The sequence below is a fragment of the Salvelinus namaycush genome, chromosome 25 (genome assembly GCF_016432855.1).
Source record: "Salvelinus namaycush isolate Seneca chromosome 25, SaNama_1.0, whole genome shotgun sequence".
NCBI classification, from domain to species: Eukaryota; Metazoa; Chordata; class Actinopteri; order Salmoniformes; family Salmonidae; genus Salvelinus; species Salvelinus namaycush.
The window spans coordinates 11,742,542-11,766,414 of record NC_052331.1 but is presented as its reverse complement, the minus strand read 5'-3'; the positions used below and the strand labels follow the sequence as shown (position 1 = coordinate 11,766,414).

At 42.0% G+C, this 23,873-nt stretch overlaps 1 protein-coding gene across 1 annotated transcript; it reads left to right on the top strand.

The window, feature by feature from the left end:
- The first annotated feature begins 946 nt into the window (after positions 1-946).
- LOC120020247 (phosphotriesterase-related protein) lies at positions 947-23,712 on the top strand. Its single transcript, XM_038963786.1, has 6 exons — positions 947-1,052; positions 3,470-3,701; positions 9,777-10,008; positions 10,195-10,460; positions 11,729-11,869; positions 22,330-23,712. The coding sequence occupies exons 2-6, from the start codon at positions 3,502-3,504 to the stop codon at positions 22,538-22,540; spliced, it is 1,050 nt and encodes a 349-aa protein (XP_038819714.1). The 5' UTR covers positions 947-1,052; positions 3,470-3,501; the 3' UTR covers positions 22,541-23,712.
- The last annotated feature ends 161 nt before the right edge of the window (positions 23,713-23,873 follow it).

Sequence of the window (23,873 nt, the reverse complement as noted above, 5' to 3'; positions counted from 1 at the left end):
TGCTTGACTGAGGGACCTTACAGACTCCCATCTGGCTTAGCGGCCTTTTACATCTCTATACACAGCCATCATCACATCACCATATTTCACCGTTTGATCATTTTACTTTTATATTGTCTTTTCTTTTTTGTATGTGTGGGGTACAGAGATTAAGTATCTATCAAAAATCATGTTAAACACTAGAATTGCACACAGAGTGAGCCCATACAACTTATTATGTGACCTGTTAAGTACATTTTTACACCTGAACTTATTCAGGCTTACCCTTAAAGAAGAGATTGCAGTTTTGAAACTGCAGTAAAAGTGCAGTAACTGATGTTGAATGTGGTATTTTGGATGCAGTAATTGCAGAATAACTACAGTGAACTGCAGTTATAATGCACTCTAACTGCAGTTTCACTGCAAAATTACTGCAGTAAAAAAAACGGTGTTATTTTGGACACAGTATTTGCAACATACTGCAGTTATACTGCACTCTAACTGCAGAGCATTTACACGGCAGTGTACGGCAATCTTTTTCGTAAGGGAATTGCCATAACAAAGGAGTTGAATACTTACTGAATCAAGACATTTCAGCTTTTCATTTTTCATTAATTTGTAAAAATTCCCCAAAACATAATTCCACTTTGACATTATGTGTTATTGTGCTTATTCTAGTGACAAAACATCTAAATGTAATCAATTTTAAATTAAGGCTATAACACAACAAATGTGGAAGAAGTCAAGGGGTGTGAATACTTTCTGAAGGCACTGTAAATGGTGTGTAGCATTTTGCAAGAATACTCAGTTCTTCAAACACATGGTGGTAGGATATTCTTGAAGGCTATATTAATATGTCAATGACCGTATGAGTAATGTCATTTATTAGCCTAATGTCATTTCTCATTATGATGTTCGATACATTCCGACGGGTTACAGTGGCATACTTTGTATCAGTCAAATTCTCGCGATAGTTAAGACTGCCTAATCGCACGACTTGTTGCTTCCTGGATCTTCCTCTTTTGCAAGTTAAGAAGAACGTTTGGACTACTGATTCGAAGCAAGATTTCCAGGTCTTATATCATTTTTGCTACATCGCATTGTCATGAACAATGAATGTATATTTTTCACTAATGAACTGAATAGCTGTTGCATTTGCAGAAATCGCAGTTCCATGCTCCAGCCCGCTGTATTTGCTAGGCTCAGTTACTGCATGTTAAATGAATCGAGATCACAAGTGTGATACAAAATCTAAAACTAACGCTGCAAGAATGCATTAGTTTTGTGAGGAAATAACACTGGGAACAATTAAATTATATTTATTCGCACCAGAGACTGCAATAGACTATAGCTAGGCCATGCGAGTTAAAAATGGGGGCACTTGACCTCTTGTATACAACCATAGGTCTAAAGGTCTCTTCAGTGCAGGGTTGGCAGGTCCTACTAAAATCTGCCCAGAAGGTCTGAAAACTAGCCCAATATTTTTTTTCACAGGAAGAGAGTTGCCACATTTATCCAATAAAGCCCTTTTCCATAATGTTATTGAGCGAATTAAGAACAAATATCGACGTCATTTAACGACAGGCTAAGAAGCAACATTTGGTTTAACATCTAAATAATAATTATTGCGAGTTTAAGAATGTCGCAAGAGAATATAAATCACCCTTATTAAACTTGCCAGGTAATTTTCCATCAATGGATGTCGATTTAACTTGTTTTCACTGCTATGATTAAGCAATACGAACTCAAGGAGGTGTGGTATATGGCCAATTTACCACAATTAAGAGTTGTTCTTAGGACCTTTTTTTTGTCCTTCCTAGCACGGCTTTCAACCTATCAGTATGCAGGGCTCAAACCACCCAGTTTATAATTATTAATAAATCCTGTTTGCGCATGTGCATAACTATGGATAAAAATGATAGGAGAGTTTGAATGATCTAAGTTGGACAGAGGACCTCTGTGCAAGAAACACTTGGACGAACTTCAAAAAACGAATGTTAGGCTATTTTCTGTCAATGGTGCTGTTATTATGTGCCAGATGTTAAGACTACAAACCATTATAAAAACCCTCTTAGGCCTCGCTCCCCCTGTCTGAGATATCTACTGCAGCACTGAGCTAGATGCAGGTAGCCTATAGGCCAATATGACGAAGTCCATAATGAAACTGACATTAAATGTGGAGAATGATACATTTAAGATAGAGCAGTGACCATGATCACAATTGATCACTTCCAATTTATTTAACTAAACATGATCATTAATAATTGCATAGATACACAAGGCTACAACAACTGAAGTTATAGGCTATTTATTAAATACATTTGCCAGCTCCAAGTAGGCTACACAAGTTGAACAAATTGATTTGCAATGACTCCAGTGATCTCATAATTTCAACATATTTATTGTATCAAATGGTAGGCTACAGTAGCCAACAATGGCATATACATGAATCGCCTATTTGATGGCCAACAGATGCAAATGTATCATTCTACACATTTTAATGTCAGTTTCACGCGAGGGAGTTCCGTAACTACCATTTCAAATATCCACTCGCTCAGCGCTCCAGACCCTAGAACTGAGCATGCGTAAAAACCTTCGCTTTTCCAAAAGGAAAAGTCGACATTAGAATGCAGTTTACTTTAAACCACCTCTGAACGAATTTATCTAAAGAGCTCTAGTTTTCCAATGCTTTGTCGACGCTATGTCAGTTTTAGCGCGTTAATATGTTTTGTGGAAAAGGGGGTTGAAATAGGTGTCTCCGTAATAGCCTACCAACAACTGGTAAAATTTTGTCACGATGTGCGCGCATACTGCTCTGTCTCAGTGACTGCACTGCTCTCTCAAACATCCTCTTAACGCACACACCCCTCCGGCTCTTCCCCTCCTCACTCAGTAACAGCCTGCTCACTGCCTGATAGTCAACAACAGCAGGTCACAGTGAAATATTGATTTAAAAAAAAAAGATAAACGCCATGGCGGCCGCGCTGCAATTTAGAAGTAGCTCAAAAACCAGAAACCCACGAACAACACATTTTCACCCGCGACATCGTTTTCAAAGTAGCCCAATTTGACCGGAAAACTACAAACATGGCAACCCTGTTTGAGTGGGCACCTGTCTAGTCATACCTATTCATATGAAAGAAGTGTGTCGAGTTGCTTTCTATCTCTGTGTTTTGCTGCTGGTCTCAATCATGGAACTATCCATCAACCAAATAGTTTTCCCTTCAACAAAAGATTTGTAGAAGTGTAGTAACTGCAGTCGACTGGTATTTTGGACGCAGTAATTTCAGAATAACTGCAGTTACTCTGCAAAATTACTGCAGTAAAAAAAAAGAAGGTCATTTTTGATGCAGTATTTGCAGAATAATGCAGTTATACTGCACTCTGACTACCATCTTTTTTTACTAAGGGATGTTTTTCCAGTACTGGAATAGCTCATAAGTAATAAATTATGTGTAATGTAGTAATTATAAAATATAATATTCTGCAGGATTAAAACCCCAGAGACCCAACCATTTCACTATGTCAGCACTGAGCGGTAAGGTCCAGACGGTGTTGGGTGCGATAGAACCCGACCAGCTGGGTAGAACCATGACCCACGAGCACCTGACCATGACCTTTGAGTGCTGCTACTTCTCTCCGGCCCCGGGGGACGAGACTGTGGCCCAGGCCCCCATCCAGATGAAGAATCTATTCTGGCTGAAACAGAACCCTTACAGCAGGTAAACTCCCCTCCATATGTATTTCGACAGTGAAGTACATTTTTATTTCATTTGGGTCTATACTCCAGCATTTTAGATTTGAGATAGAATGTTTCATATAGGGTGACAGTACATAATGTCAGCTTTTATTTGAGGGTATTTCCATACATATCTGTTTTACTGTTTATAATCATAAAGTGCTTTAATTTCTAGTCTCCCCATTTGAAGAAGTCATCATTATTTGGACAAATTCACTTAGTTTAATAATGTAGTCAAAGGTTTAGTATTTGGTCCCATATTCTTTGCACACAATGACTACATCAGGCTTGTGACTCTACAAATTGTTGGATGCATTTGCAGTTTGTTTTGGTTGTGTTTTGGATTATGTTTTGCCCAAAAGGAACTGAATGATGAATAATGACTTCATTTGGGAGCCACTTTTATTGTAAGTAAGGATATATATTTCTGAACACTTCTACATTCATGTGGATGCTATCAGGATTATGGATAGTCATGAATGATGAGTGAATAATGATGAGTGAGAAGGTTACAGAGGCACAAAGATCATACCACCCCTCAAAATGCTAACCTTGCCTGTTATTGATAATGGTGAGAGGTTAGCATGTTTTGTTGTAGCCTCTGAACGGCGTCTCACTCATTATTCATGATTTGTGAAAAGATGGCGCCGAAGAACATGGCTGATGTTTTACATTCTCCCAACCAATTGTGCTATTTTATTTTTTTGCGTTTTGTGTAACTTATTTTTTAACTTATTGTGTACATAATGTTGCTGCTACCGTCTCTTATGACCGAAAATAACTTCTGGACATCATAAAAGAGATTACTCAACGTGGACTGGAAGAAACTTTTTCCTTTAATGAGTCCGACGAGAAGGATATCCTGCTTTCACTGGAACAGGCCCAGATCCACGCCTTTTGCGTGAAGAAAAGACGCCGGAAAAGGGGCCGCAGATCGGGGATCCTTCTGAGAATCCGTAGGCGAGCTAGTAAACTCCCAATGCCTTCCATTCGTCTTGCTAACGTGCAATCATTGGAAAATAAAATTGATGACCTACTACTAAGATTATCCTACCAACGAGACATTAAAAACTGTAACATCTTATGTTTCACCGAGATGTGGCTGAACGAAGATACGGACAACATAGAGCTAGCAGGATTTTCCATGCACTGGCAGAACAGAGACGCTTCCTCTGGTAAGACGAGGGGTGGGGGTTTGTCTTTTTGTCAATAACAGCTGGTGCGCAATGTCTAATATTAAAGCAGTCTCAAGGTATTGCTCACCTGAGGTAGAGTACCTTATGATAAGCTGCAGACCACATTATCTACCAAGAGAGTTCTCATCTGTATTATTCGTAGCCGTCTATTTACCACCACATAACGAAGCTGGCACTAAGACCGCACTCAACCAACTCTATAAGGCCATAAGCAAAGAAGAAAATGCTCACCCAGAAGCGGTGCTCCTAGTGGCTGGGGACTTTAATGCAAGCAAACTTAAATCATTTTTACCAAATTTTTACTAGCGTGTCACATGTGCAACCAGGGGGGAAGAAATCCTAGTCCACCTTTACTCCACACACAGAGATGTATACAAAGCTCTCCCCCACCCTCCATTTGGCAAATCTGACCATAATTCTATCCTCCTGATTCCTGCTTACAAGCAAAACCTAAAGCAGGAAGTACCATGCTGGTCATTTATGAACATTTGAACATCTTGGACATGTTCTGTTATAATCTCCACCCGGCACAGCCAGAAGAGGACTGGCCACCCCTCATAGCCTGGTTCCTCTCTAGGTTTCTTCCTAGGTTTTGGCCTTTCTAGGGAGTTTTTCCTAGCCACCGTGCTTCTACACCTGCATTGCTTGCTGTTTGGGGTTTTAGGCTGGGTTTCTGTACAGCACTTTGAGATATCAGCTGATGTAAGAAGGGCTATATAAATACATTTGATTTGATTTGATTTGCTGTTCATTGACAACAGCTCCGCGTTCAACACCATAGTGCCCACGGAGCTCATCACTAAGCTAAGGACTCTTAGGGACTAAACACCTCCCTCTGCAACTAGATCCTGGACTTCCTGACGGACCGCCCCCAGGTGGGAAGAGTAGGCAACAATAGGTCTGCCACGCTGATCCTTAACACTGGGGCCCCTCAGGTGTGTACTTAGTCCCCTCCTGTATTCCCTGTTCACTCACGACTGTGTGGCCAAACACAACTCCAACACCATCATTAAGTTTGCTGATGACACAACAGCCTGATTACCGACATCGATGAGACGGCCTATAGGGAGGTTAGAGGACTGGCAGTGTGGTGCCAGGACAACAACCTCTCCCTCAATGTGAGCAAGACAAAGGAGCTGATCGTGGACTACAGGAAAAGGTGGGCCGACAGGCCCCCATTAACATCGACGGGGCTGTAGTGAAGCGGGTTGAGAGTTTCAAGTTCCTTGGTGTCCACATCACCAACAAACTATCATGGTCCAAACACACCAAGACAGTCGTGAAGAGGCCACAACAACACTTTTTCCCCTTCAGGAGACTGAAAATATTTGGCATGGTTCCCCAGATCCTCAAAAGGTTCTACAGCTGCACCATCGAGAGCATCTTGACCGGTTGCATCACCGCCTGGTATGGCCACTGCTCGGCATCTGACCTTAAGGCGCTACAGAGGGTAGTGCGAACGGCACAGTACATCACTGGGGCCAAGCTTCCTGCCATCCAGGACCTATTTCGGTGTCAGAAGAAAGTAAAAAAAATTGTCAAAGACTCCAGTCACCCAAGTCATAGACTGTTCTCTCTGCTACCATACGGCAAGCGGTACCGGAGCACCAAGTCTAGGACCAAAAGCCTTCTCAACAGCTTCTACCCCCAAGCCATTAGACTGCTGAACAATTCATAAAAATCGCCACAGGACAATTTACATTGACCCCCCCCCTCCCTTTTGAACACTGCTGCTACTCGCTGTTTGTTTGTTACCTATGCATAGTCACTTCACCCCCACCTACATGTACAGATTACCTCAACTAGTCTGTACCCCCGCACACTGACTCGGTACCGGTGCCCCCTGTATATAGCCTCGTTATTCTTATTGTGTTACTTTTTATTTTAGCCTACTTGGTAAATATTTTCTTCTTCTTGAACTGCACTGTTGGTTAAGGGCTTGTAAGTAAGCATTTCACGGTAAAGTCTACACTTGTTGTATTCAGCGCATGTGGTAAATAAAGTTTGATTTGATTTTGATTTTATTCATTCATGATTTTTCTTAACCATGGCATTATCAGGATTAATTTAGAAGTGTTCAAAAACATCTCATCTTCTCATTTAGAAAGAAAATTACTCCAGTCATAGGGCTCTATAAAATCGGTTTTATTTTTTGCCTGATTCCGTTTTTTCACAAATTCTGTTTTCTCCGTTGAGTTTTTCCAGGTTTCCGTTCATCAGTTTTTCGATCTCAAAATCACATTTTTTGAAGAGTAACTTTTATGAAGAAAAAAAATAACATAATCGAAAACCAGATGTCTTAGTTATAGTTAAACAAGTCGATTCTGGTCTTCATTTTGACAGTTCGTTACAAAAGTGATAGATTTTGGTCTTTCAGTAGTAGATCTAGCTCTTTTTGCCCCTAGCGGTTCAACTCTACCATTGACATCATGATGTGGAGGCACCTTGAGAAGGTGCAAGGTGCCTCTTCGTCATCTCAAGGGAGGGGTTCGGTATGAAATACACTCCCTTCTAGATGTGCTGGGTGGTACAACCTCAAGCCTTACTATAAAAGTAGGCGACAGCACGCCTTATTTGGCGATGGTCTTGGTAAGTATAGTGTGCCAATATATTTTGCATGATGCTTTCTTGAATAGACTATTGAAGTTACACAAAATTCAAAAGGCAGTAAGGCACATTTCCTTATATGACCAAATTCAACGTTTCATATACATTATGTGCTTTTCCGAAATAGAAAAAATGTAAGCTATGAGGATTATACATTTATATTTGTAGCTACATCATTTTAACAAGAAATAGATGACAATGGTGGTCATGACAACTTGGCTCATAGTTCAATGGTTGTGAGTTATTTAAAAAAAAAAATTACTTAACCTTTATTTAACTAGGCAAGTCAGTTAATTAAGAACAAATTCTTATTTACAATGACAGCCTAGGAACAGTGGGTTAACTGCCTTGTTCAGGGGCAGAACGACAGATTTTTACCTTGTCAGCTCTGGGATTTGATCTAGCATCCTTTTGGTTACTGGCCCAACGCTCTAACCACTACCTGCCACCCCAATCCCACGTGGGGCAGATATATATTTTTTTCTCATCATTTTCGTCCCCAGCCCCCACACTTCTAATTGTGAAAACTGATGAAAGCATACCTGTGAGCAGGGCTGGATTAAGAAATCATAGGTGCTTAGTTTAGTTTTTTTTATAGCTTGTTTAATACCACACAAATGACCAAAATGAGTGGCTACTCTGACTGACAAACTGAGATCAATCTGGTCTTGAATTAAAAAAAAAAACAATAGCCCAGGCCAATGAAGTGAACCACAGACTGTACATACTAGGAGGAAATACACTACCATTCAAAAGTTTGGGGTCACATAGAAATGTCCTTGTTTTTGAAAGAAAAGCATATTTTGTCCATTTAAAATAACATCAACTTGATCAGAAATACAGTGTAGACATTGTTAATGTTGAATATGACTATTGTAGCTGGAAACAGCAGATTTTTTATGGAATATTTACATAGGCGTACAGAGGCCCATTATCAGCAACCATCACTCCTGTGTTCCAATGGCACGTTGTGTTAGCTAATCCAAGTTTATCATTTTGAAAGGCTAATTGATCATTAGAAAACTATTTTTCAATTATGTTAGCACAGCTGAAAACTGTAGTGCTGATTGAAGAAGCAATAAAACTGGCTTTCTTTAGACTAGTTGAGTATCTGGAGCATCAGCCTTTGTGGGTTCGATTACAGGCTCAAAATGGCAGAAACAAATAACTTTCTTCTGAAACTTGTCAGTCTATTTTTGTTCTGATAAATGAAGGCTATTCCATGCGAGAAATTGCTAAGAAACTGAAGATCTCGTACAACGCTGTGTACTACTTTTTTCACAGAACAGCGCAAACTGGCCCTAACCAGAATAGAGAGAGGAGTGGGAGGCCCCGGTGCACAACTGAGCAAGAGGACAATGGGCCTCTGTACGCATATGTAGATATTCCATTAAAATCAGGTGTTTCCAACTACAATAGTCATTTACAACATTAACAATGTCTACACTGTATTTCTGATCAATTTGATGTTATTTAAATGGTCAAAAAATTTGCTTTTCTTTCAAAAACAAGGACATTTCTAAGTGACCCCAAACCTTTGAACAGTAGTATATTTATATATTCTTATTCCATTCCTTTACTTAGATTTGTGTGTATTAGGTATTGTATTTGTTGTGGAATTGTTAGATATTACTTGTTAGATATTGCAGCAGTGTCGGAACTAGAAGCACAAGCATTTCACTACACTCGCAATAACATCTGCTAACCATTTGTATGTGACCAATAAAATTTGATATACACAAGAAACTGTTGAGCGTGAAAAACACAGCAGCGTTGCAGTTCTTGACACAAACCGGTGCGCCTGGCACCTACTATCATACCTGTTCAAAGGCGCTTAAGTCTTTTCTCTTACCCATTCACCCGCTGTATGGCACACATACACAATCCATGTCTCAATTGTCTCGAGGCTTAAACATCCTTCTTTAACCTGTCTCCTCCCCTTCATCTACACTGATTGAAGTGGATTTAACAAGTGACATAAATAAGGGATCAGAGCTTTCACCTGGATTCACCTGGTCAGTCTGTCATGGAAGGAGCAGGTGTTTTTTAATGTTTTGTACGCTCCGTGTAGTCTAGCACCCTAACAGCAAGTAGTCTATATAACCCGTACAGAAGGCAGATTTCTAGAACCATACAGCAGGTAGTCTAGCACCTTTACAGAAGGTAATCTAGAACCTGTACAGCAGGCAGTCTGGAACCTGTCCAGGCTGAAGCCAATAGTCATATCTCTGTGTCCCTGTAACAATCTTCTTCAGCCATGAGAACCTGCTGCTGCTGCAGGAGACCAATGCTGTGCGGGAAGAGCTGCATGAGTACCGAAAGGCAGGAGGTGGAACCATCGTAGAAAACACTACCCAGGGTATCGCCCGGGATCTGCCCTGCCTCAAACAGCTGGCCAAGGATACGGGCGTCCACATCATAGGAGGGGCGGGGTACTATGTGGACGCCACCCACTCTGAGGCCACCAGAAAGATGACCGTGGAGAAGGTGGGGGAAGTTTATGGTAGTTTGTGTCTGTGTGAAGGTATACTGGCTCATTTGTAGAAGCCCTGTCTCAGTCAAATGTACCCAAGTGGCTTTGGTCAGCTGTCTCTCACCTGAGGGAGCTATGGCCAGTTTGTGTCCATTCTCTGCCACTATTTCCTCTGACTAACACCCTACTTCTCTCTCCAGCTCACAGACATCATCATCAGTGAGGTTCTCCACGGGGCGGATGGGACCGAGATCCGTTGCGGTGTGATTGGAGAGATCGGCTGCAGCTGGCCAATCACGGACAGCGAGAAGAAAGTGCTGCAGGCCACTGCACACGCTCAGACCGAGCTGGGCTGCCCAGTCATCATCCACCCAGGACGGAACCCTGGTGCACCGGCTGAGATAGTCCGTCTCCTGCAGGAAGCTGGAGGTGACATCAGCAAGACCGTTATGTCACACCTGGATAGGTGAGAGCTTTCATTCAGGGCCCAGAGTGGACTGGAGGGGTGGCAGGACTTTTTTCCCCCTGGTCAGTCACATGGTCAGGAAAAAGTCTGAGGCCTACATGGGTTTATAATATAGTATAAACAATTATACTTATAAAGCAAGCTTCTACAGTGCATTCGGAAAGTATTCAGACCCATTGACTTTTTCCACATTTTGTTACGTTACAAAGCAACAAAAAAAAAGTTTAATATCACATTTTCATAAGTATTGAGATTCTTTACTCAGTGTTTTGTTGAAGCACCTTTGGCAGCGATTACAGCCTCGAACCTTCTTTGTTATGACGCTAAAAGCTTGGCACACCTGTATTTGGAGAGTTTCTCCCATTCTTCTCTGCAGATCCTCTCAAGCTCTTGTCCCGAAGCCACTCCTGCGTTGTCTTGGCTGTGTGCTTAGGGAGTGACTTCCGTCTGGCCACTCTACCATAAAGGCCTGATTGGTGGAGTGTCCTTTTGGAAGGTTCTCCCATCTCCACAGAGGAACTCGGGAACTCTGTCACAGTGACCATCGGGTTCTTGGTCACCTCCCTGACCAAGGCCCTTTTCCCCGATTGCTCAGTTTGGCTGGGAGGCCAGCTCTAGGAAGAGTCTTGGTGGTTCCAAACTTCTTCCATTTAAGAATGATGGAGGCCACTGTATTCTTGGGCAGCTTCAATGCTACAGAAATGTTTTGGTACCCTTCCCCAGATCTGTGCCTCGACACAATCCTGTCTCGGAGCTCTACGGACAATTCTTTGGATCTCACGGCTTGGTTTTTGCTCTGACATGCACTGTCAACTGTGGGATCTTATATAGACGCGTGTCTTTCCAAATCATGTCCAATCAATTGAATTTATCACAGGTGGACTCTAATGAAGTTGTAGAAACATCTCAAGGATGATCAATGGAAACAAGATGCACCTAAGTTAAATTTCAAGTCTCATAGCAAAGTGTTTGAATACTTCTAAGGTATTTCTGTTTCTAATTTGTTATACATTTGTAAACATTTCTAAACCTGTTTTCGCTTTGTCATTTTGGGGTATTGTGTGTAGATTAGATTTAAAAATAAATCTGTGTTAGAATAAGGCTAACAAAATGTGGAAAAAGTGAAGGGGTCTGAATACTTTCTGAATACACTGTAATTGTTCAGGAATGTGTTAAGGCGTATTGTGGAGAATTTTAATCTGCTGATGTCTCAAAGATAGCTTCAGTGATGAGTGACTGAATTATTCATGTTTTTTTTCCTAACACAGGACGATATTTGACAATGGAGAGCTGCTGGAGTTTGCAAAGATGGGGAGTTACCTGGAATACGACCTGTTTGGAACAGAGATGCTGAACTATGCCTATAACCTGGAGGTGGACATGCCCAGTGACAGCCAGAGAGTCAAGGCGTGAGTGCTCTTTGCTACCAAACTACCTACTAGACAACTGCAGCTAAACTAGGTCAATTTGTTTGTCTGTATCTACTTCACGATACTTTACCAAACGTAAAAAGTTAAATAATGCCCATGGATCTCTTTTGGTGTGTCGTGTCTTTGACTATGCCAGATTAATTGCTATGACATGCTATTCTATAAAATAATTTCTCCGTAATTAATATTACCTGATTGAACTAATCATGTAAATATTAATTAACTAGAGAGGGACACCACGAAATAATATTTATAGAGCTGTTATCTTCCGAATAAACTCTTAAAGATTTAGTAATATTTTACATCCATAGCAGTCACATTAATCGTCATTTTATTCAGTCTCATCTGAAAGTGGTAAATCCTTGGTTATCTGCAAGAATCCTGGCTAACAAGTTGAATCAGCAATACAAAAATAGGGTTTAATTATTTATTTACTAAATACCTAACTAATCACACAGAAACACATACACAATTAAATCATAACTTGATTACAAAGTGCCGTCATAAAGAAAACGTCCCTAGCGGGCGGAATAGACATGACAGCTTGTTACACAAAGGAAAGGGGGGGGGCTGGGTTTTAGTGAAAGAGCGGGAGACTGGAACATAGGCTAAGCTGTGCTATCGTAAATACAGTATCTTATGCATTCTAAATTACCGCCCATTTGAAAAGGAAAATGCAATAAATATTTACTCTGAGCTGCGCTTCAGTAGGTTGGTGGTAGATGGAAGGCTGTCTTGCCAAACCGAGTCCTCTGTCCTTTGAAGAATGTCTCTGGTGGTCACTGGATACGTTGGAGTAACGTCGTGTGTAGTAGACGGGATACTCTGACTGTCCTTCCTAACCTGCGTTTGTAGCAGCTGTTGCTAACTCAACGGCTAGGAGGTATCACTTCTGTAGTGAATACGAGTTCAAAGTTCATACCATTTACAACCAAAGTCCATGCTGATGTTGGCTTAGTTCTGTAGTTATTATCTGAACCATTCTGACATCGGATCGTCATCCTAAATGTACCCGGAACAGGAAGTTATATTTTTGTCAATGGCTTTTATAGTGGAGGGAGAGGGGTGTGTGTGAAAAGTTTATAATCCATGTCTCTTCACAGGGGCGGGCCCCTAGTTGAGCAGAAGCCCAAATTTATGAAAATCCAAATCTCTCATTTGGAAGCTAAAATTACATTTAATCACTTCACAAATTATTTCATATTCAAACATTTGAATTAAACAACAATTCCATTTTAATCCGATACCTCTGACGTTTAGACTTTCCACAGTAGAGTTTATGTCATTCTATCATTGATGAGAATGTGTCAGAGGGCAACCGAACTGACATAATATACCTTAAGTACCACCGCATATGTTCAGTTGGTCGGATTACCAGAATATAGTTCATTTCCCCCCACTTCTGATGTTCCCAGAATCTCTATGTTAACCAAGGGGTTTTCTTATGTCACATCAGTTATAGTAGGGAGAGGGAAAAGGGGGGAAAGAGGTATTTATGACTGTCATAAACCTACCCCTAGGCCAACGTCATGACAGTCCCCCCATGTTGGGTTCAATCTTGCGATTAACCTGCATGTTGCAAACCAACATAAAAATGACCGTGGGTTGTCCTGGTTGTGGACCATCGTTGTGGTCCCCATCTGGTGGTCGACCCGGGTAGGGTGTCTGCAAATGAAGAAGTCTGCTCCATGGCTGGACAGCAGATGTCCAGTTGGTGATCGCTGTTGCAGTTCCCCCTCTGGTGTGGTCGACCCGGGTAGGGTGTCTGCAAATGAAGAAGTCTGCTCCATGGCTGGACAGCAGATGTCCAGTTGGTGATCGCTGTTGCAGTCCCCCCTCTGGTGTGGTCGACCCGGGTAGGGTGTCTGCAAATGAAGAAGTCTGCTCCATGGCTGGGCAGCGGAGGTCCGGATTGGGATCGCCGTTCCGGACCCGTAGTCTGGTCGTCCAGACTGGAAGATCTGGGCAGTAACTTAGGCAGATGTTAACAACGCACACACACTCATGAAATATATCATTACATTTCCTCCCAAATGAGCGGTGTTGTGCACTAACTGATGGTTGTATGGGGAAGTTGTTTATGGCTATCACTTTCTACATGCCGAAGAAAATGAAACAAAATGAATGAAAGCATAAACAAAACAAAATATAGTTATGCCACCTTAACCATCTAATTGGACTGTATTCTATCTACGTCCATGGTCTTGGCAAAATGACCCTATCATGGCATTGTCTAATGTCATATCTAGGGCTCTTCTAATTTGCGGGGTGTTGGTTAGGGTACTATCCTAAGTTGATAACTATATGATACGTCTACAGCTGTAAGGCACTAGTTTTGGGCAGTCTACAGGGATGACCTATGGACTTCTGAGAAGAAAACTGGTGAGTGCTGTAGAGTTAAAGGCCTCAAAATAAGTGTTCAACTTTACTAAGGCTGGTATTTTGCTCGGACCCTTAAGTGATCAATCAATCAAGTTTATTTTATATAGCCCTTCGTACATCAGCTAATATCTCGAAGTGCTGTACAGAAACCCAGCCTAAAACCCCAAACAGCAAGCAATGCAGGTGTAGAAGCACGGTGGCTAGGAAAAACTCCCTAGAAAGGCCAAAACCTAGGAAGAAACCTAGAGAGGAACCAGGCTATGAGGGGTGGCCAGTCCTCTTCTGGCTGTGCCGGGTGGAGATTATAACAGAACATGGCCAAGATGTTCAAAATGTTCATAAATGACAAGCATGGTCAAATAATAATCAGGAATAAATGTCAGTTGGCTTTTCATAGCCGATCATTAAGAGTTGAAAACAGCAGGTCTGGGACAGGTAGGGGTTCCATAACCGCAGGCAGAACAGTTGAAACTGGGACAGCAGCAAGGCCAGGTGGACTGGGGACAGCAAGGAGTCATCATGCCCGGTAGTCCTGACATATGGTCCTAGGGCTCAGTTCCTCCGAGAGAGAGAAAGAAAGAGAGAAGGAGAGAATTAGAGAGAGCCAAGATGATGATAAGTGATCCTAGCATAAATCCTAATTGGATGTTCCGTTGTACATGTGCGTTTATGCGTACGCAAGCACACATGTCAAGGGAAGGAAACCAAGTATCCTGGCAGATTACAACTTGTTCAGAATGAGTCTGACGTAGTCAGGTAATTTTCAGGTCAATGCCTGGAGGTCAGTCAGAATTGGTTTCGAGGGAGCCTGTAGTGGTTTTACTACCAGTCACTGTCTTCCACTATTGTAGTGGAGGTAGGTATGAAGAAGTATACTTCATAGCTATGTTATCCACGGAGGAGCTAACCTCATGACGGAAGTATTAGACCAATCGTACGTGGTGTGATCGTGGTTCCTGACTTCTAATAACTTTTCTCCTGAATGGAGGGTTCTATTTATTAGTGGCGTGTGTAACCATTGGAAGAGTGCAATGGAGATTCCCTTCCCCGCGTTGCACTCTGAGTGACTCCTATGTTGCTATTATCAATAGCAATTTAACTTGTGAGGTTACTAATCCTCTTACTGAGTGTTGCTGGGCTGACTGTGGTATTGGTACTGGTACTCAAGGGGTCCAGTCGTCCTACCGATTTATTCTGAAATGTTATCCTACAGGAATACATGATTAGAGCATTTTACTAGTTGTCTTGTAGTGACTACTACACATGGCAAGGAATGATTATTGTTGCCATTTGGTTTGGAGGTGGACAAGTCCACTGGACTTCCTTTACGACCAGTGTGGTACACCTCAGTAATATCTTAGATGTGTTCTAAGACAATCCCCATCTAGGGGCCTGTCTGCTCCTCACTGTTCTCAAAGGGGAGTTTACAACTAGATTTGGTTTATGCTCTGGCGGCCTCGTACGGTGTTGTCCGTAGTCTCGACCCCCCCACCGGCCTCGATAAGGCTCATCATGGGTCTGGGCTACTATTCCCCCCCTTTGTCTCGGGACCCCCCCCACCAGCATGTGGTGTTGGTATCCGAGGCGCAAACGAAAGGTTCGGACCCTATGTACGAGTTGTCAGTGGCCGCGTTATGAGAATGGCTGTAACCTTTCAACCAAATCTCCTGGTGTTTGTGCTTCAACACCCTCAGTGGCTGTCGAGGTCTGTCAGTCACCACCGCGTCCGCTTGTGGCAACCTCTTCAGTACCTGCGAACTGAGACGAGGATATCGGTCTGTGATATCGCAAAGTGTTTCACCAGTGGGAGTCATCGGGTCAGTTGCTGGACTGACGCCATTAGTGTCATTGTAAGGGTTGACAGTCCCCCACAAAGCGGAAGGTGTGTCATCGGAAGCAGAGTATACTCTGCGCATCAATGTTTTTCTTGCTGAGACGGCCGCAGTGTTTGCGGAAGTGTTCGAAGGGCAAGAGAAGTTCATCTCAACTACTGTATTGCATGACTGCAAGGAGGAGGGAAGTAGCTCATTCACAGAGACAGCTGGCTCGAAAACATGAAAAGAATTGCCAATCAGATTGGCTGATGGAATGTGTTGAGATATCGTAATATCTCCTTGGATCGGATTCTGCACCAAGTGTTTTTGAAACGTCTTTTTCCCAAGGGGTGCTTTCGACAGATACCCCTCGTGAATGACTGCGTAGCAGCTAGCGTTAGGGAAAGACAGTGTGGTCGGTGGAGAAGGCACGGTAGCCTGTGACCATACCTGGTTGGTTTTCCAATGTATCAATGGGAGTAACCGATCCATCAAGTCTGCTCCAAGTAGCAGGGGTACAGTTTCGAGGCTAGTAACATACACAGGGTGGACGAGCGATACGTCCTTGAAGTGTAGTTTCAGCATGACTCTCAATGTGAGAGGCGAGGTAGTCTGAGTGACCCCTCGAAGTGTAGTATCGCATTGTTCCACTTTTAACCAACATTTAGTTGGCTTCAAAGCCCTTTTTAGATCATCAAACAATGTTTGAGAGATGAGTGATATTGTCGCACCCGAATCAATTAGCGCATGACAAGTTAAGCAGTCCTCCAGGACTGTTTCCGGGTATGGTCGTTTCGATTCGTGTTTAGTGGACATATTCCCCACAAAGTGGAGTGGTCTTTCGCAACAACGTGATGTGTCTATTCTGTTCAAGGTGGAAGCAGATCGACTTTTACGATTTTGAGTGGGCTTGGCTTTAACGAAGCGTTTGACCTTTTTCTTCGCAACCTTTGTATCAGAGTTTATAGACAAAGCCCGTGGGCTTGTTTCTTGGTCAATCGGGCCCTGGATAGGGTCTCGAGTGAAAGCAGGAGGTTTTTGAATTTTAACATCCTTGCTATGGGTGTTAATTCTTGCGGACCTGGAGTCCGGTAATTCCCTGTCTAGTCCTTGTGACTTATCTTTTACCCTTTTCTCAAATGTTTCTCGCTTTAGTTCTTCACCTAGTGGAACTTCTGGAGAACATTGGTCTACGTTTTGATCATCCTTCAACCCTTTGTTACCCTTGTGCTCTGACACTTTGTGTGGGTTGGGTGCAGGAACGTAGTGAACAGGTCGATTGTAGCGGTAGTCGTTTTGATGGCGACGTACTTTACAGTTATTTCGACCGCGGAGGTTATTGGAATCATGGTTTCGTGGTAGAAACTGTTGTTGTGCGTCATCTCTTAACGCTCCAATACCTGATAATGCACCCTCTGACTGGAGTGAGTGCTCCTGGTCAAACTTCAAAACCGAGTGGTCAGGGCTCTTGGCGTTGCGAGCTTTTGATGCCTCAAAAGCTGTGCTTGCAAGCTCTCTGAGTTGTAAGATAGGCAAGCCAATGTGGGCTGCAGGGCCCAAGTAGGTAATGAAGGTGGGATACATGTTCGACAGGAACATTTGTTTAAATGGTAACAGGTCTTCCATGCCTGTTTCAGTGAGTAGGCCAAAGTAAGCTGAACGAAGCCTATGATAGTAAGCTTGTGGGTGTTCATTCCGAGCTTGTTTGACCGTGTTAGCCAGTGAGCTATCGTGTTTGCGAGTTGCAGAACCACTGAAATCTAATTTCAAAGCTGTGGCAAGTTTAGCGTAGTCATTTAGCACGTGTTGCTCTTGTAGGCGAATGAACCTTGTCACGTGTCTATTCGACGTTCGCTTCAACAGGTAAACCCTGTCAGAACCCGTAGCGGGTAGCCATCCAACGCATCCTCTATGTCAGCTAGGAACGTCTCAGTATCGTTTGGCTGACCTGGAACGGGGTCAAAGGTGGGGAAATACTTGACGAGTTTGTCAAGGTATTCCGCGTCAAGCGGGCGGAGAGGGTGGGCTTTATCCTGTGGGGAAAGTGGGGCCGAAAGGCCAAGAGGAGAAGCCAAGCTTTGGCTTTGTTGGCCAAGAGGTGCCATATTACTCAGTGCCGAATGGCCAAGCGGAGAAGACTGGGGGACACCTGACGGAGGCAATGTCTGAAACCTATCGTCTTCACTCCTTTGAGTACCGGGCTCCGGTTGCTTGGATGGATAGTCACGCTGTAGAGCGTGACCCTTCTGGACTTCCTCCAGATGGTACCTAAGGGTGGTATTCTGCTGCATTGCAGAGTCCACTTGAGCGCTTAGAGTACTGATTTTGGACACGTGAGTGTCGCACTTGCTCTTTTCAGTCTCAAACTTATCTGTCATTGCTTGCAGATAGATGTCTTGAGTACGGAGCGAGAGATTCAGTGATGAAATTTCTTCCACTTGCTTAGAAATCAAGATTTCATCTTCATCACCCGAGTTCTCTCATCATTCATTTGGTCAGCGACTTCAATGAGTTCTGCTGATTTGTCTTCCAACTTCGTCATTGTGTTCATCAACTGATCGTCTTTGGTCTGCAGAATTTTGAGTAGCGCCGTGTTACTCTGAGTAACGTTCAACAAAACTGCCTGCATGTTATCAAATTGCGCGCTCCTATTTGTAGATAACTCAACAGATTTATCTAGTTTGGAGTGGACCACCTCGTATTTAGTTTTGGCTAAATCGAGTTGTTCCTGGAGACAACGATTTTGTTGAAGAGTTTGTGCTCGTTCATCGTCATAAGTATTTGCAATTACTTTCAATTGTTCAGATTTCAAACGCAGTTCCTCGACTAGCAGAATGTTTTAATTTCCTGCTTTTGTCAATAGTTGCTCAGTTCTCTCCACCTGTACCCTCATGCTAGCCATGACTGGCACGTGCTTCAGCTGTGCACGGTGGTATTGAACCGATGCCACATTTTTATGGCGATACATCAGTGCAAAAGTGGGGAGAACCGTCACAAAGCCTGTGTTTGATGGTTGATTTTGGAGAGCGTTCGCAATTTCGGCTGTTTTTTCACTAATGGCATAATTAGGGTTGGTATCGCTGCTGAGGTCAGAGATCAATCCTTTTATGGGTGGAGTGTCACTACTTAGCGGAGGAGTGGTGACCACCTCCTTTGATAGCTTGCACATTATTAGAAAAAGTTAGAGGAAAAATGTTCCCTAAATGTATTCAAAGTTTGGGTTTGGACTTCATTGGAAGCTGCAGAGACAAGTTTAATCTATTTATAGATGTTGACGAACTACCAGTACTGTACCAGTAATGTGGAAGTTGGATGTGAATTAATTTACAAAAGCAAATTGAATTAATTAATCAATGCCAATGATTAATCCTACCTGTGTAGGCTATCTGGGTATTAAACTTTAATTAACATGAGATGTGGCTTCATCTAGGTTAATATGATAAGTTTAAAAGTGTCTCATTTGATTGGAAGAACATTAAATTATGTTCAACAATTTAACTTATTAAATTGAATGAGACGATAATCCATACAATCTCTGTTGATTGGATATCATAAGTGTAAACAGTAGACCAAATGTTGGGCACATTCAACACTGTGGCACTTCTCCCTAAGGCCGAAACCACATGGGATTCCCGCTGGGCCGGGGCTTCTGTCAGTACTGGATTACTGAATGGGTTTTGAAAAACCCAAATTTTACTGATTAATCAATTTAATGATAAATCAAACCTGTATAGGCAATTTGTGAATTAAACTTTAATTAACCTGAGAAGTTGCTTCATCTAGATTAGTTTGGAAAAAGTTTGCAATGTCTTATTTAGAGAACTCAACAATTTGGATATTATTTAAAATATCTATTTCAGAATGTAAATGGCCAGATTTACACTTATTAGTTCAATTGGATAAGACATTGATATTTGTCTGGATATCATAAGTAATGACTTGAGTGTGACCTGAATAATTCTTCATGAACGAATATACTGGGCACACTTCAGCGGTCACTGATTTCACACGCTGAAATAAAACGGAACTACCCGGTGCGGGACTTCCGTTCCGCGAGGCGGAGGAATTTCAGCTTGGCACCAGAAAAAACAATAAATTGCTATTTTCCCTTGTTAGCTTTAGCACCTCGTGCCAGCTAACCCTCCTTTGTGCCTGAAAATGTAGCACGTAGGATTCCCTTGGTAAGGGGAAGGTTTTACTTAACCTGTTAGGCGGGCTGTCCCGACATCGGTACACTTATGACAACATCCAGCTCAAGTGCAGGGCGCGAAATTCAAAATCTATTTTTTTTTAAATATTTAACTTTCACACATTAACAAGTCCAATACAGCATTTGAAAGATAAACATCTTGTCAATCCAGCCAACATGTCCGATTTTTTAAATGTTTTACAGAGAAAACACCACATATATTTATGTTAGCTCACCACTAAATAAAAAAGAGGACAGACATTTTTCACAGCACAAGTAGGATGCAAGTAGCATGCACAAGCCAACCTAACTAACCTAGAACCAACCTAAATAACCTAGAAAAAACTACCTCAGATGACAGTCCTATAACATGTTACACAATAAATCTATGTTTTGTTCAAAAAATGTGCATATTTTAGCTATAAATCAGTTTTACATTACTGCTACCATCATAGCAACAGTCAGAAATCGCACGGGAGTAGCCAGAGAAAATACAGACACCAACGTCAACTACTAATTACACATCATAAAACATTTCAGAAAAATATATGGTGGATAGCTAATGAAAGACAAAGATCTTGTGAAAAGAGCCAATATTTCCGATTTTTGAAGTGTTTTACAGCGAAAACACAATATATCGTTATATTAGCTTACTACATTAGCTAGCACACAGCAGCATTGATTCTAGTCGAACGGTAGCATAGCACAGTTCGACAGATATATGAAAAAGCATCCCAAATTGGGTCCTTATCTTTGTTGATCTTCCATCAGAATGTTCTCCAAGGGGTCCTTTGTTCAGAAACGTCTTTATTTCGATCCAGAACGAACGATTTCCCTCTTGAATTAGCAAGCACACTGGCAGTGCGACGCTAACCTCTCCATCTTGACAAAATTCTTGCGTCGCATCACGTCTAAAGTCCAGAATAAATTTCAATAATATAATTAAACTATATTGAAAAAACATACTTTAGGATGATATTGTGACATGTATCAAATAAAATCGAAGCCGGAGGTCATATTCACCTTTAACGAGCGTTTTCCAGGAGCCGAGTACAGGTCCTACTTCGCGCCCAGAAAAAAAAAATAAAGTGCGCAAGTCTCACTCCAAGAGGTTGTGTTCAAACCCTGGACGAGATATTCAAGTCCTTTCTGCTCTCACTTCCGCATGACACCCAGGGGAAGGCGTATGACGTGTTTCTACAGTCCTAAGTGACATGCCCTTTTATAGACAAGGTCTTGAAGAGAGACATCGATGTTGGAAATCTCACTTCCGGATAGGAAATGGGCTGTAAAAATAGTTCTGTTCCACTTAGAGAAATAATTCAAACGTTTTTAGAAACTAGAGACTGTTTTCTATCCAATAGTAGTAATAATATGCATATTGTAAGAGCAAAAATTGATTAAGAGGCCGTTTGAAAATGGGCACATATTTTCCAGTTTTTCAATACGCCCCCTGCAGCCATAAGAAGTTAACGTATTATGTTCAAACCCTTTCGGCGTTTTTTGACGATGTTTTAACCGGAACACGCAGCAAACACGAAATGCACCGTGGTCTCCTCGCGTGGAATCGCGAGGGAGAGAGAGAGAGATATAATTATCGCTGGTCGAGCTATATCTCCTGAATTTCAATCGGCTGGCTCTTTGTCCTCGCTCGAGAAATTAATAATGACCTCGCCTACCCGCGTATGAAACGCGCCAGGCAGAAATAGCCCTGCGTTTGGTCAAACGCTCTATTTCTCAGATTTCTATAATTAGCTTTCTCAGCCTCTTACAAGAAATGTATTCGCTTACGTTATCCACTGACTGCGTCAGAGAACAACGCGGGGCGGGGGAATCTTCAGCACACACACCCAACAATGCTTGTCTATCACTCCAAAAATGTGTATAATAAACTTGGTATATTATGGAATCTGCTTTTAAATTTTATACAGGCTGAATCAAAATGAAAGCGTCATTCTATCTTAGACTCCACGCAGGGGGCTTCATTATGTCGTGTCTTTGACTATGCCAGATTAATTGCGCGCGCGTGTGCCTGTGTCTCCCACCCTCTCTAGCTTGGCGTTCCTGGTCCAGGAGGGATATGAGGACAACCTTGTCATTGCCCACGACATCCACACCAAGAACCGTCTCACCAAGTACGGAGGGCACGGCTACTCACACATACTGAAGAACATCGTGCCCAAGATGCTGGGGAGAGGGATCAACCAGACCCAGGTGGACAAGATCCTCATAGACAACCCCAAACGCTGGCTCACATTCAAATGAAGGATCAGAATCAGATCACCCAGAAGATAGAAAGGCTGCTCCATAGGCCTTTATCCTTTGCAACAGCTACTGAACTCAGAGGTAAAAAAAAAAAAAAAAAAAAGTGTTTAGAAATGTTTTATTACTTGCAAATTTCCAGATGCAATTGACCTCAGAAGTTGACACTTTATTCTTGCTACTTGTCTATGATTTACTGAATTAAAGTGTGCTATTGAGAGGTAAACAAGGAAAAAACCTTGGATTGAACACTAACAACATTCTGATAGCTGAGTGAGGAGTAACGTTAAATCAAATATTTTTATTTGTCACACAATACTAGCCATTACTGAATCAAAGCTTCAATTAATGTTTGTGATTAATTAATACTGTAAGCAAATAAATTAAACCATCCAGTTAGAAAATAAGTCGTAGACTAAATCTAAATGTGGTGCCAATATACACAGAAACCAAATGTAATTTAACAAGACAAAGCGACAGTTTCTGCCCCAAACAAACTCAAGGACATGGACTGCACATCGTCTGCACCTGGTGCTCTACTCATAAATATGGTGCTTTCCGTTCTGACTAGTTTTAGTGAAAGCCATAGGAGCTTTGTTTGTAGTAATGACATTTAACAAAGATTCTTTGTGAAAAGCAGTAACATTGTTCCCGTTTAGATTTTATTTTTTTATTACTAAAAGATATTGGGGTACCAAAAGTTTTCTTTATTAGTATGCTTGTTAGATGAGTTTTCGTGATGTCACACTGTGACTGGGTGGCTATAGGAGGGGATCTGGTTGGCTGGTAGGTTGTGATGTCACCCAATGGGTTCCTATGGGAGGGAGCTGGTTGGCTGGTAGGTCATCCTGAAGGACATGGTCTTCCCTTCTGAGAACAGGTGGCATCACAGAGGGACTTCACCACATGAGCAACAACATCACAGCAGACAATACATAACCATTATGTCACTTTAAGACAGTGTGTGATAGGATTTTAAAAGTCAGGGAGTAGGAGTGTCTCTTTCTTTTCTGATACATCACCAAATCGAACATCATGGTAGCCTGCCATTCTAGAGGAAAATGTGACCCAGGAATATTTTCTTACCATTTTTAATGCTCTGCTAAAATTAGAACTGACCTGTTGATTTTTTACATGAATACTGTACCAAAGTCATTAAAATTGGTTTTGATTTATTTTCTCTAGTGGCATGTTTTTCTTCCATCTAATGAATCATTTCCATTTCAAATACTGGCTGTAGGCCTAATTAATGTTAGTGAAGTAGCACTTAATTCATTTTCCAGGAAAAGGTTGAATTGGACTGTATGATGATAATGATAGCTCTTTTACACGGATG